The sequence below is a fragment of the Chelon labrosus genome (assembly GCF_963514085.1).
Source record: "Chelon labrosus genome assembly, chromosome: 22".
In the NCBI taxonomy this organism is placed as follows: domain Eukaryota; kingdom Metazoa; phylum Chordata; class Actinopteri; order Mugiliformes; family Mugilidae; genus Chelon; species Chelon labrosus.
The window spans coordinates 17094458-17109811 of record NC_140355.1 but is presented as its reverse complement, the minus strand read 5'-3'; the positions used below and the strand labels follow the sequence as shown (position 1 = coordinate 17109811).

Below are 15354 nucleotides of genomic sequence, written 5' to 3'. Positions count from 1 at the left end.
ACATACAGTAGCCTAGTAGTCTGTTGTTCATCTTGATTTGCAGAAACTTAGACTGAACAGAGTTTCTCACCTGTAGGCCAGGTTCTCCTTTCTGTCCTACAGGTCCAGCCAGCAGAGAGAACTGCGTAGGTGGCACCTCCCAGCTCTGGAAGCCATCAGTGGCAGGTGGTGTTACTGGGTTGTATGAAGGCTTGGTAGGTCGTGGTGTGACAGGGGCCTTGGCAGTTTTGGCTGGCTTTGTCGGCTTGATGATCGGCTTGGAGACTGGCTTGGAGGTTTTCGCAGTTTTGGAAGTAGTCGATTTTGAGGGGCTAACTTTTGACGCTGTTGGTTTAGAAGGGACTACTTTGACAGAATTTGATTTGGGTTTGAATGGAGTGGCTTTGGAAGGCATAACTTTAGGCTTGGGAGATGTTTTCTTGGTTGTGGTGGGTTGGGGTTTCTTTGGGATTGCACCTAGGGCAGAATCAGGCTTTGTCTTGGAGGGTTTGGTGCTGGTAGTGGCTGGAATAGTAGCTTTCTTCTTGTTGTCTGTTTTTGCAATTGTCTTTTTTGGTTTGTTTTGAGCAGTGGGCTTGGGGGGAGTGGATTTGATGGAGGGAGTAGGTTTGGCGGGTACAGGTTTGGAGGGTGTAGGTTTAGAGGGAGTAGGTTTGAAGGGGCTAGATTTGGAGGGAGCGGATTTGGAGGGAGTAGGTTTGGAGGGTGAAGGTTTGGGGGGAGTAGGTTTAGAAGAGGTAGGTTTGGAGGGAGTAGGTTTAGAAGAAGTAGGTTTGGAGGAAGTAGGTTTGGAAGAAGTAGGTTTGGAGGAAATAGGTTTGGAAGGTTTCTGATTAGAGGTTTTGGAAGTGGAGGGTCTTGGGGTTGGTGGTTTCGTCGGGGTTACTGCTGTCCTGAGTGGTGCTGTGACAGTTTCCGTCCTGGTCTTGGGAGGTGGGGACGCCAAACTAAGCTGGGCTGTAACTGGTATCACAGTACCCAGGAGGGGCGTATGAATAGTTACATGGTTCGGCTTTATTGTTTGGGTGGGGGCTACATATCTGACAGCCGAGGCAGCAGCAGCAACACTCCTGGCGAGGCTGAATCCTGTGGACTTTCTGGCGGTTACTGGGCCACCGCGTTTAGGTGTAGCAGCAGTAGCTGTGATGTTTGTTTCTCGTGGTAGGATAGGCAGCAAAGGAGGAAGGTTAGGCCTGTATGTGTCAGCTTCCCTGCACTGTTTCTTAATGTACCTGCAGTAGTTGTGAGCTGCCTGTGCAGAAGGGACCAGGTCAAACTGGCAAATGGCTCCTTCAAAATGTGCTGAAGCTTGCTGCTGGCTTGTGCGCCCCAGCAGGAAGGAGCCATGGAGCTCTGGAGCCAGTCCCTCCTCACTGTCCCACCCAAAGTCTGCATGAACACTCTGCTCTCCGCAGGAGGCATATAGAGTCACTCGCTGTCCATTAATTCCCAACGCCAGCTGGTGCCACTGACCATCATGGGGCTCATAGGGAAGCGCCACCGAGGTGTTTGGCCCCGTGTGTAGGACCAGACTTCCCGGTACAAGCTGCAGACCAAGAAGGAGCTTCTTTCGGCCTGAGAGCAGGGTGAAGAGGAAAGCTCTGTTGACACGGTGTGAGCGTACACTCAGGACCAGTGCCAGGTGGGGCCAGATGGCCGCTGGAAGGAGTGAGCGCAGTGGAGCCTCGATGTGCGCCCGCTGGTTGAGGATGATCCCCGATCTGAATGGAATGACCCCTGCTGGCACCGAGCGTGATGGCTTCTCTCCCTTAAGCCCCAACTTCTGGAGGATGTCCACATCTGGAAAGAAGGGACAGCAGTTAGATATACAAATAATGACAGGCTTGTTTATGAACACCATGTCAGTTATTGTGTCTTCTCTCAGTACCTGCTAAGACTTCTGACATGATCTGTTTTGCTGCTTTTCACTAACATTGTGTCTAAACCATTATACAGTTTGGTTCTCTATGTGCTAAAAACAACTCAGACATCAGGAACAAGGCGTCACATAATCTCCAGGGGAAAAAAAATTTAAACGTTAAAGAACATTCATGTCTAAAGACGATATGAATGCAAAACCAAAGAGATGTACTGTTCGTTTGTTCTACATGACACTCATCGCCCCCATGTGGAAAGGAACACAACAAGATGAAGAGATGGGGGAGGGGGGGGGGAATGAAAGAAATACAAACAATAATAAACTCATTGGGGTTTGAGGTCACCAAATTGCTTCTGTTGGATGTTTAGTGCCACATTAATCCAAAACAAACTTATGTCCAGCCATGAAACTAGTATGATTATGGGGGAGCATGGAGTGCCCTTGTTTGGTTGCTTCCTGCTGCTTGCGTGGGCAGACGCCGCACAGAGATTGCTGCAGCAGCTTGTGTTTACAGTGTCCGTGGTTTGCAGGAATCACTCTCCAATTTTGTGATACATTAAACTCTGAGAATGCTCAAGCCAAGTGCTGCAAATACAAAAGATTCCACATCTTTAATCTTTGTTCAAAATTTATAATGAAGTTTGTAAGACTACGGCACAAAAAGCTCAAGTTTACATCATTGTGTAGAGAATAAAGGCAAGCCAGTACCAGGAACACACAATCAGGATAAAGGGCCTAATCCTGTCTTAGTTGCAACCGGGTAAACACACTCTCCTACAGAGAAAGAGAAACACAGATACTGAGTTGAGCTTCTAAATGTACATTTAGTGGTGAAATTATATTACTTCCACATGAGTTAGCATATTTGTCTGCTTACTGTTATGTATGTTTAAGTATACGTGCCAGAAACGATTGCTCCACTCCATATCAAGGCATGGCCTCTTTGTTTTAAGGCTATAGGGAATTAATGAACCAAACAGCATCGGCATCATCAGACAACAGCTTCCCTTTCTCTTCTGCGTCCTTCTCATCAATAGAGTCAGTTCAAACAATCAAAACATGGCCATAGTAACCATAAGTGACTACAACATCTCCCTCTCTGGAGGCGGAATACACTTCCCAGCCTCTCGGCCAACTTTGACTCGCTATTCAACGTTTCGGTCTCAGTAGTCCCCAGCTCTCATTCTCCCTCTGTGACCTGTGATCTCAGACGAAAGGCCCCTCACCATCTTTATTGTTTCTGGGCTCACTCTGACCTGCGGTCACTGGTCCTCGTCTAATGGGGACGTGTGTATAGAAGCCCTGCTTGTGTAAAGATAGGAAAATAGGGAAGCAATGTTGATGAGATGACAGAAAGTGGGGAAGACGAGGGGAAAGACAGATGGGATGCTCTAAAAGTTGCTGACATGGGAGAGTAAGGACCTCAATGAAATGCTTGTCTATGTACAATAAAAGGCTCGCTTCATTAAACCGTTGGAGCTCAGACTTTGGAAACATATAATTGCACGGAAAGTTAAATAAAAAAAAATTAGAAAGGGAGTATGATTCCTAGCACCGCCGTTAGTTATTAAGGAATTATGACTTGATATTCATTTTTTAGAAAGAGCTCTCACAGAAAACGACACCCGCTGTTGCAGAAATAATGAGTGCTACTAATGTTAAAACACATTTTTAACAGGTTTTGGATCTGGTTTCATACAACCCTTTACCATACCATATAAAACAGTGAAAATGTGCAAATGTGTCTAATCTACACAACCTGTTTTTATGGTCTTTCCTTATTCCCTTTAAGGCTGTTGGACTTTCCCTAGCTTCAAAACATTAGGGCTTAATAAAACAGAACCATGATCTACTTGGGGTATAGTGTGTACCCGTATACCAGTGAATTCTCCTTTCTGTGTGGTCTCTACAGCGGTAAAGGACAACAGGACCACATTAGCTGTATCTGTCCATGAGCCCTGTCTCCAATCTCTTCATTTAAAAAACGTGTACTATTACTGGGGGATACACTAACCATGTGGTTTTAGACATACAGCACACTGTATGTTTCTGAACAGACTTGTGTCTCACAGATGGCTGCAGTTCATAGCTACACTCTGTGCCAAGTCACTCAAGTAGGACAGAGAGAAAGTCCAAGGCTCTTCAGTCTGTAATCGTATCCCTGGTAGAGGATGAAGTCACCGATTCACACTCAGATGATCTCCCTTTGGCCGGCCTGTGCTAGTCTACAGTGAGCCATTTATAAAATTTCCTAATCATCTGCACGGCAATACGTTGCACGTACAGTATTTCCCACAGCATCGGGTCTGGAGTCGACGCTCGTGAAAATTAATTACATGCTTGCAAATGGATAAAGCAGACAACCAGGGCTCGGTCTCGTGATCACAGTTTAGATAAGGGGCAAAACACAGTTTAAGTTTAGGGTGGTCCATGCTTCATGCTCTCCATGCATGAGAAAGAGAAGCGTGATTATGTGGCGTGCATTGTAACCATACAGCTGTTTAGATTTACTTCCACATCACTACAACAGAAATGTCCAAATAAAGTTATGTCATAACACAGTTTGCAACGTACTAAATGGGTTCATGTTTCAAATATGAGACTTGGGCAACCACTTAACCATTGAGCTACTCGTCTGCCAAGTGTACTCTATGGCCTTTGCTACTTCTAATGTGCGTGTGACCACTGCTTTGCACCGGCCTCGCCTTGCCCTGCCTTGCTTCTCCTCTCTACTCTCTGTGCAGCAGTGGAGGAGCAGAACTACTCACTCAGAAACTTGACTAGGTCTTTGTAGTGGTGGGCAACAGCCTCGGCTCTCAAGGGGAGACACCATGGTTGAGGGATCAGAGGAATCTCACTCCATACTCCGGACGGTTCGAGGGGCTGTGAGAGAATCTCTCGGAGCAATGCATCTCCAAGAGTTATTCCGTCTTTGACTAAAAATGCTGACTACACTTCATGTGTGAAGACACTAAGATAAGCGCTCTTATAAAAATAAATAAAGTGACAAAGCCAAACTTTCCTCCTCTTATTACTCACCCTGTCGGAGTGGACTGCAGAGTTTATCGGAGAGTCCAGATGAAGCAGACATTAAGAGTCCACACACGTTTAGAGCCTACAACCAGTTCAAATGGACCTTGACATGATTTTTTTTTTCTTTTAAGTCTGAAGTAGGGTGATATATTCTTATAATCACACCCAACTAGACCAACCAAGATTCAAGAAAACTTACGCTTATCAAGAATTATCTCCACCAAATGTGCTGTAGGCTTAAAGCAGAGCTATGACTTTGTGACCAAATAATAATCTGAAGTTTTTATACCTCAACATAATGAACCGAAATTATATTTGGTTTTGTCCGCGATCAGTTTTCGGTCACTGCTTCGCCGGGCCGGTTGAACTCTCCGCCCTGTCAGTCTCAATCATAATAACTGGAGAAGCGAGGGGGCCGATTCACTGGACTGTATCTATAACTTTTCATTAGGGGAAACCGCCAAATGGCACAAAAGGTAGCGCAAATGATCAACCACATCGAATGAAACGTAGCGCAACGGGGTGGAAAAAGCTCCAGATCTGAGTGGTCGTTGGAGCGCTCTCGCCGTTTTTACAAGAATAACCAAACTGTTTTACGTTCACCTAACCTGCACCCCGTATGCTCAATTAAACCTACAATGGCCGACTTGTTTGGCTACTTGGGCGCCATTTGTGAATGCGTCACGTTTCCGAGAAAGTGAATTAGAAAACTGTTGCCAGTTTAAACATCTACCTCTGTTTTAGGTCTGTTTTAGGTCTGTGCTGATTCTAACGGGAGTAACTTTAGCTGCTAAACCTTGACTATGTTCACCAGCTAGTGGTTTACTGGGTCTGTCTGCTGGTTTGGTGCCGAGAGAAAAGTTGAAAGTGCTTATTTGTGTTACAGTTCTCTGCACAAGAGGTTCATTACTATAAGAGAGGGTAATCACATTTGTCATGTTTTCAGTTAGTCTTTTGAAATGTTGTCTTAAAGCTGAAATTGCAACCCTGGTCCTGCTAATGGTCGACCTCAGCAGCAGTTGGAGATGTTAACCCACATTTGATCAGTGATTCTTACAACATCCTGTCACCTGGATGTTGTAAACCACTGAAATGCAACACGGGGAGCGTTTTGCATGATCCTTTACTGACTTTACTTTACTGACTCAACGCCCGTTGTCACGGCAACCGATTCCCCCAATTCTCACAGCAAACACATTGACGCGCTTGGGCCACGACCAAAAACAGGCAAAGGATAAATCCAATATCTCCCCAGTGCTCCAATAAGTTTTACAGTTGTTGTTTTTTTTCCTTCCTCCGCTTGTAAATTTTCAAGACAAAAAAGTGTGGCGATGAGAGGTAGAGAGGGAGGAGCCGTTACTTACCTTCAGGGTGTACTTGCGTAAGTCCCAGGTAACAAGTACAATATAGAACTGTACAGAGCAATAGGGCTCTCCTGGGGGAAGAGAAGAGAAGGACGTTAGAGGGCTTATTAATAAATCATTAGAACAATAACTCAAATCATTACCGGTATTTTATGGATCATTTGCAGTAATCATCATTATAATAATAGACCTTGGTTGCCAGGTTGTTATAAATCCAATTGGATGGTGTTCAGTGTTTCTCTTTGGTAAGAATCCATTCATAAATTTTAATGCTTTTTTTTTTTTATGTGGACAACCATTGTTCTCAGTGTATAAATATAGTAATTAACTAAAGGTTTTAATCATCAAGTCATGTCAAACCGTTAAACAATGGATTTTTCACAACAAGGCCATGCACGTATAATGCGCTTTAACTTCTTAACGAAAGACAAAACGATACCAATGATTAGAATTATATAACCCTAAGAGGAATGTTTTAAAGTTTACTTTACCAAATGGCAAAACAGTTGTCAGTAGGAAACCTGCGGTATGTTGTTGATAGACCACGAAACCATAAATGTGTCTGAGATTAGCCAACGACCTTAACATCACACGGAAACACACGCCGAGCCGAAATTAAATTCCTCGCTTTGTAATTGAGCTACCATCTGAATAACAAATGGGATTCTGGATTCTGCAAAAGCACTTACAACTCTCTATCTGAAACACAAACACACCGCTCCGGATTGTGGTTGGTGAGACAGAAATACTATCGCAGACTCCATTAACTCTCCTCTCCAAAACCAACACGCACACACACACAAATACACAAAACAAAAACAAAACTGATCTCCCTCGACGCCCCCGCCGCATCCAGGTGTGCGGCAAGGCGGCTTAAAACGGAGACTGACTGGCAAGTGGATTGAAAGCTCAGCGGGGGACCGAGATCTGGTGACGGGCAAGGGGAGCCACTGTTTACCGCTGGAGGTCATCCAGACACACATGGTCACACACACACACATTTGAGGAGGAGGAAATGTGTATAACAGCTGTGTGGCTGGAGGGCTACAGAGAAGCAGGCAAACAGGGCTCAAAATACATAAATGTGGGAAAGGCAGAATCTGTTGCATAAACATATTTACCTGCGCCATCCCAGACAAAGACGTCAGTGTCTCTGTGTCTCTGTTTAGAAATAACTCTACAAACAGCCTCAAAGTTAAGCAGGCTGCTTCCCTGACTGGCAGAAATGATTATAATCAAGGTGCGTGTGCGGATATCTAAATGTGTGCAATGGCGCGCTCACACGTATGTTTACGGTGTCTATGTCTCCTGCTCTTCCCGCTCCTAGCTGCTAATAAAGCTTCATCACAGTCATCCCCACACACAGCTGGCTGTGGTTACTCAGGATGTGTGTGCCGTGCGCCAGTGTGTATCTCGCAGACTCCAAGTTGATTCAGTGTCTTATCAGCTGGGGAGAGATCCGCTTTCTGAAAATGAGTCATGAATTCTGAGATATTTACTGAGCAAAAGGGGCTCTCGTTCCGTTCCTCTGGCTGCTCTCATCTATGGAAACTGGAGCAAGTTTCCCGGGAAACCGCATGGTTTTCTTTGGCTTTTCACACTAAAGGTTCTCAGTAGCTTGTTTAGAGATTCATTAGGGCGCTTTTTTTGTGACAGGTTGGGATTTTTCTTTCTTCCGTGGAGCAGTTGAAGGTGGTCACACCGAGGGGGATTTTTGCGCCGTGCACGTTTACATCAGGAGAGCTGACATCTGTACGCCGACACTGTCGGCTGTGGTTTTCATACTGCAGCAGTGTGCTATGACATGAGCCCCCGAGGGAATTCTCGACTTAGCTGAGTGGACAAAATACAGACTGCATGAACAATCCATCCTCTTAGGTCATCTGTTACGCCAGACATAGCTTAACTTCGAGATTGTGCTGTGAGCCAATGAATTCACATCTCAAAAGACAGAAAGGGGAACAACACTGCTCTGTACCGCTGATACTATGTTTCTCCGCTCCATCTGATCTAAACTGTGATTAGCATATGCCAAGCCTGCAGCAATCTGCACTAATCCACGGATGAGAACAAATAGATTTCCTCAGAAATTCTCGTCTTTACCTCTCTTCCTAAGCCTTGACCACATCACCCATGTCAGAACTCTGATTCTAACCTCTCGACCCCGAGGAAACTGACCCCTCCCCGCGCGCACACACACACACTCAAACAGCAACTTGTCTGCAGGCCGGCAAAACCAGTCAAAGGTTGAGAAGAGAGAGAGAGAGGGAGACAGAGAAAGAAACACAGAAAGGCCAGTGTAGTTTCCGTCCCTATTCATAAATGTGGGCTCCTCGACGGTTCCCTGAAAGGATTTCCTAAAGGTGATCCTGCCCCCTGAGCACACACATACGTTGGAAAATTCCTATGGATGAAGGGGGGGGGGGGGGGGGGGGGGGGGTGTAAGACCAGTGGAACACTAAACTGTTTTTCTTTTTCTGCAGTCAGCCTCTCGCTTGTTTACTTTATGATCTGCATCAGTCTTGTTCCAATCATTATTATGGCTATGAGCAGATGAAAATTGCATGAAAATTGCACGTATTTAGAGGCTACTGAAGCAACTGTAGTCAGTCGGGATAAAGTTAAGATTATTAACTCAGTCATTCTGGTCATTTATTACACTTTACAACTAGCTGTTGCATAGAGTAAAAATTCCCAAATGCACCTTTACATCCATGAAAAAAAAATCAAGAAGGGCGACCCCATGTGGCCAAATGACGCACCCTGCAACTGACGCCTCACAGGTAGACCGCGTTCATGCCAGTGCACATCCCAAATGAATAATCTAGTTGTAGCAGACAGTGTTGAGCCGTGGATAAAATTGTGGGTGTTTAGCACCAGGCTGCGCAGCATCCAAGTAGGCCAGCTGACCTGACACCATTTGGACCATTTGGCCAACCTTGTTTTAATGAAAAATGAGGAGGACGGTGGGTCAGCTCCCTGAACTTTCCAACTCCCTAGATGACTGTATCACGGTTGTCTCCCCATTGGTCAGTTAACTAAAGCAGATGCTGCGCATTAAAGGCAAATTATACGATTACGCGTGTCTATTTTAATGAAAGAACGGGTGCAAAGACGAATGAATGAATGACTTTTAAACGTGAATCCATCTCCCCTAAAAACGAAACAAAAATCTATGCAGGAGCAACACAGACTTCATCCACATATTACAGTTTGTCATGTGTTTTCGCTGTCTGTGAATCCATGCAGCAAACACTTGCAGTAAAACATCTGCATTTTATAGCACGGGTAGTAAAAGTCACATCAGTTTTTTTTATATATATAAAAAGCTGACTTTAAACGCAAGGAATCCATTGTGTTGTTTTGAATAATCTTTTCATTAAAGCTCTTACCTGCCTTAAAGAAACGCTCCGTTTAACTACTCTGCGTAAACGTGGCTGCGTAAACGGAAAAACACGTAAAGCATCCTAACAAAACCTTAACAAATGGCCCAAGTGGATGATGATGAACCCCTCGTGAAACTTTATAGGTCTGAATGATTGCCTGATTTGCTTGTTGTGTCAGATGAGTCAGTTTGGTAAACACAACATGAAAACGTTTCTGCGGGCGAAAGCTTTCAGCAGATGAGGAGTATAAAGTGTCTCGCACAAAAGCGCACAGATTTGTGGGAATAATAAATGTAGTCTACACAACGTCCGTCAAAATGAACCAGGTGATTGCGTTCACGAGGGGGGCAAATGCTTGGACCAGCTTCATTTTTGGCAAAGAAAACTGCAAATGCCACACTAAATGACAAATGACGCGCACGGTCCAAACAGACCCCATTCAGAGCCTCAGGAGTCCCCATGTGGACATCATTCATGCACTGTGAGCTGGACCACAGCCAGCCGGCACATCTCAGGTACGCACATGGGAGGCATTCGGGTCCTTTTAATTGCAACTCATTCACAGCCAGGGACCTCTTTCCAACAGTCCCTCATCAGAGCACACGCAAAAACTCCAAAATAAACGTTACTTACTTTGTGTCTAGATGAGAGGTTCTGCAATCTCTCCTTCGGGTGCCTAAATTCATTTGTATTCATTTGTCCTGGCAGTCAAAAACCTGATCCGTTAATCACAGCGTGACTCCTTTGCAAGGGGGGCAGAAGACACCGGTCGCCGTTTTACGCATTTGACAAGCTTGAGGTGAAGTTCCAGAGGAAAAAACTCATGTTGAATTGCCTGTCAAGCCCGACATAAATTCCTTCTGGCAGGCTGGTTTGACAGAGAGTTTTCCTGTGCGATTGCCTGTCGATATTCCCTTGTGTTTCATTCATTTATGCCGATCCAGATTGAGGGACGCGCAGCCGGAGAGAAAGCTGGGTTCGTTTGAAAGGGGTTACGGAGTCAGGAGCGTTGGACTCATCCCTTTCCTTTTTAAATAGGCTTTCTGTGGGTAAAGCGATGGCAAACGCACCGCACAGCCAGGTGTCAAGTTACACGCCCAGCGGTCGCATCGAGGAACTACACGCCTTCTCCGGGGGGTGGCCACTTGAATCTCACCCCAAGAACCATGAACCGGTTAACCATATGAATGAACCACGGTGACACGATGGGCAGCACTTCACAGGCGGAGAGTGGCAAAAAATGAACAGCTTCTCCAGAAGTTCTCCTTCATGTAAGAGCTTTAACACATGGAATCATTTGTTGCATTTGTTCCATGTCACTTCTTTTGGATTTTGTGACATGGTGGGAATTTACCGGCACATGAGAGCTTTGTGAATTCCCCGTAAACTTGGCAAGTATGTCTCATGAGTCAAGTCATAGCAAAACGCCCTCAGTGTAATTATTTAGACTTAAGCTTAGGTATTTTCTGGAAAAATGATTAAGCCACACATGATGTGCATTAAACAGTTTACACAGATACCTTGATTCGGCCCAAGTGTGAGCCATCAGCTTTGACCCGCGGTGTCAGAGAACTGTTAATGGAGACGGACAGAAGGAGATGCACCTGGATCAGCTCCCATTACCTTAATAGGGGTCACGGCCTGATGCAGGGTGAGGCCGACCCCTACACAGCCACGAGAGCCAGTAATTACCACCTGACATCTGTTTGACACGTTTCATGGAAATGTACATGAGATATGGTGTTTTGCGTTAAGTCCAAAATGGTGAGAATTGAAAGAAGTTATCAGAAATACAGTTTCTTTAGAAGGGGTGGATCTCCAAATCAGGTCAAATGCAAAAAAAAAAAAAAGAAGCTATTTGCATGGATAGATGACACTGTGTGTGCTTGTGTTATTCGCAATTTTGTGCGTTTATGAAAAACACAGGATGCAGTTACCTCAGATAATCTTCGAAATAAGGTCTAATCATTTTGTTTTGGTTGCAATTACATCAAATTGAGTCGAATATTTTGCATAATCGCTGAGCTAATGGGATCTTATCGCTGAAACACAAACATAAATTCTAAATTTGAGTGTATGAATGCGTGCCAATACGTTACAGCAAGCTGCCTGTTCATATAACACATATAAATACTGTACACAGCAACGTCAGCTGAGGAGGCGACAGAGCCAGGTTGGTAGAGACTTGGGCCCATTAGTTCTCAGTCTTTGAGCTGACTGGCCAGAGGCCTTTAGCGCTGAAAGGTCGCGTTGAATGACAGCCTGTTACAGGGTGGAGCCGGCTGCGTGTGTCAGCTTTGGTGATCTCCCCTCATTTCGGCCTCGAGCCGTTGGTCGGCCGGCCCGAGGGGTGGGTGCTAATGGACGCAAGTCATTAACGTCCTCTTTACAGTCCCCTTCACACACTCTGGGCCTTGTGTTTCAGCGCTGGGTGCCACCCGACCCTCCCATGCACTTCCAATGAGCCACAGCGTCTCTGCCCCCTTCTTCCAAATTACAAACCCTGTGCTTGCTAGCGCGCTCACTGCCACCCCTTAAAGCTGCTTAATTATGGTCATTGGCACCAAGTCTGAAAGCTCCCTTTATCCCCCCCACGCTCCAGAAATAGGTCCTGCCGAAGCACACAGGCAGCCCAGATCAAACGCTCCCCATAGGGAAGGGGTCATTACTGGTACGCAGGGCGGACACAGCCCAAAGGGTGCCGGGCCACGCCTTGAGCCCAAATTGCAGCCTGGGCCTAGTGAGGACACAAGACTGTTCTTTGATGCACGGTAAGAGTAACAGCGACGCGGCCTGTTTGGATATCAGTGTTTACAGTGAGCTATGTACTGTACATACATATAAACAGCCAATACGGTGTTTTCGCAGAGTAAAAACTATGAAAATTGGGCGCTGTGCTTGGAAGGGTGTTCACATGTTTCTCATGGTTTATATTTATCCGAAGCAGCAAAATCGCTTCCAGGCGACAAAACTCTTCAGGCTGAGCATGAAGGATTTTAATAAAACCGTGTCATTTGAATCACCTTAAGATGGATGCTAAATAATTGGCTCTAATAGAGACCTTTTTCAGAGCGCACCGGACATAAAATAACATCATGTCACCCAACAAGTAAACAGGTCGTAGAGACAGTCACCTCTGTGTAGGTGTATTTTCATGGCCGGCAGTGGCAGAGGTTACGGAAGGCGGAGGCGGTGGCGTTGAATGAGACAGTGCTGTTTCTCTAAGCTCCGCTGCGCACAAGAAGACTGTTCATACGAGAGGCGTGCGTGCGTGCGTGTGTGAGAGGGTGTGAACGCCCGTGTGCGTGCGTGCCCTTGTGCCAGTGTGGTGGTGTCCGTGCGGTTTGTGTTTTTCCTTTACAGGTGGCTCCGTCCACTTGTTTGTGTTCCTGGTCCTGTCTCCTTCCTGTGCAGGGATGGCTCGGCGATGCACTGGGAGGCGGAAAGTGGTCAAACACTGCTGCTACGGTCTGTCACCGTCGGTCCCATTTTGGTGCCTCTCTATTTAGATTTGTCTTTCCTCTCTAATCCGACGCCATCTGCTCACACTAACTCATCCATCTTCTCCACTTTTGTCCGGTAAATCTTCTCCACCTCTCTCCTCGTCTATTTCGCTCCCCTCAATCTCTCTCTCTCTTTCTCCCTTTCTCTCTTTCTCTCTTTCTCTCCCCCTTCACCACAAGCATTTCCAGTGCTGGCACATGAGAGTAGACAGCCACCCTGAAAACAGTGCCACAACCATAATGAGCATGTTGAGTTCTCATAATAACACCAGAATAACCTGCTGGGGGAGGCAGGCTCTTTTGGGGGCAGTCTCTGAGAACCTGGACTGTCAACACTGCACAGATCCTGCACTTGTTGAAGTGTGAAATATGGAGCTGAGTTTCCTCACTGTGCACTGTTTATTGGCTGATTTCTGCAGTGATTGCAACGTCTGCACTGTGACTCGCGTCTAGGGTGAGGGCATTGTTTTAAGACACTAAACTGATCCACATCCAATGTATAGTCACACTTTTTCTCATTGTCTGGGTGAAGGGGAGGGTTGCATATCTTTTCTTTTAGCTCCAGACTGGGTAGTCTAAATTTGTTTGGGAGTATCAAGGAGTGATTCATGGTTAAATGAGAGATCTTTTTAGCCACTTGGGTCCTGCAGAAACAAGTCAGGAGCACAATTTGTCTATACGATCACGTTTTAGCTGGACCTGACGCCTCTTTACACTTACCTGCGTCATTACTTTGCCGTGGCAGTGACCACCTGACAAATCCCTGGCTCCTGAGGAAAATCCCTGGCTCTTTAGCCCGCTACATGTTCCGCTGTGTTCAGCAGCATGCCTCATTGTCTGTCTGCGGTTTTGTGCAGAGTAGGTAGTTTGCTTTTAGGGCCTGTGAGAGTCGTGCAGAACTGTAAAGTTGCGGGCCAGACAGGTAAACAATGAGGCGAAGCCAAAGGGGGAGGGTTTTTCAAAGCTACAAGCGAATCCTTTCACATTCTTTTCGCTGTCATCATTTAACAGAGTATTGTCATAAAAAAGTCATTTGTGCGCCTTGATGTCTGAGGAGTGAGTGTTATCCTCGCGGTGAAGGATAAATCTGGGTTCTGCTAACCTTTTAGGGAAGACTTTATGAAAATATCGAAGGTTTTCCTGAAATATCTTGCAGTAAGTGGAGCACAGTTCTTGGCGTGATAGGTTTGCTTCTTTTCATTTCTGCCGCATTACTGTTTTCTTATTCCAGGCAGTGTTGACATAGAACCGACGTGACACTATCAAAAAGGTGCAACACACTAAGAAGTTAGTCGGCACCTGCGTGAGTGTAAGCACAGAAGGTGTACTGTACATACTGTAAGTGTGTGCGCAGGTATGCGGGGTCTTGGATATGTATGTGAGCGAAACCGGCCGCACCGAGCGCTGTGAAATTCCACCTTTCAAGCTCCTCCCGCCATAAACAGAAGACCCTGACAAGCATGTACAGTAGGAGAAGCCCTTATTTCAAATTCCGGGCAAGCTCTCATTCAGTTCCTTGTATAATGAAATCCCACCTAAGTGCGCAACTCATCTCCTGATCAAATCTAGCTTCAATTTCCGATTCTTTGCTTATCATCTGTCGAACAGAGCCATAATTCATTCTTATTCTGGACACAGGGCTCTGTATTGAGTTTGGACTGGGCCACCAGAGACCAGGGGAGCCTAAGTAGAAACAGCAGGGCCGAGTGAAACCTGCTCTCCCTGGCATAAAATCAGTGTCCAGATTCCAGTGATGCCTTCTGTAAAAGGACTTCATTATGCTCTCAGAATATGGACTAGACAAATATTTGGCTTGGTCATTATGATGCTGTATCCACTCCCCCCATGGATCCAGGTCCTACACCAGGCCCAGTGTTTCTGCATCCCAGAAATTGCTCCCCCTACCCCCCCGTCGGCCTGCCGCTGTCTTCTCGCCGACACAAGTCCAGTGGAAAGAAAGGAAAACTTAAATCCTGCAAGACATACAATGCATTTTTTTCCTCTACTTTGTGGTTATTTAAAAAGAGAAGAAACAAATAATGCAAATCATAAAATACAAATAGAGTAGAATGATGCTGAATGATAAGGGGGTATTTTTTAAGGATTTAACCGGCAGCTCCTCTGTCGCCCTCATTCTGACATAATTCAGAAGTGGTCAGGAAGTGTCACTCCCTCAGCCCCCCCGTCCC

General features: G+C 45.8%; 1 protein-coding gene across 1 annotated transcript in view; it reads right to left on the bottom strand.

Moving 5' to 3' along the window:
- Positions 1–10918, bottom strand: part of col27a1a (collagen, type XXVII, alpha 1a) — a 64027-nt gene extending 53109 nt beyond the window's left edge. Inside the window, exons 1-3 of the mRNA XM_084572323.1 lie at positions 10296–10918; positions 6277–6347; positions 71–1800 (exon numbers count right to left, since the gene is read on the bottom strand). Of these exons, the coding sequence (XP_084428449.1) occupies positions 71–1800; positions 6277–6347; positions 10296–10348 (1854 nt within the window). The 5' untranslated portion in view covers positions 10349–10918. The remainder of the gene's footprint in view (positions 1–70; positions 1801–6276; positions 6348–10295) is intronic.
- Between the last annotated feature and the right edge of the window lie 4436 nt (positions 10919–15354).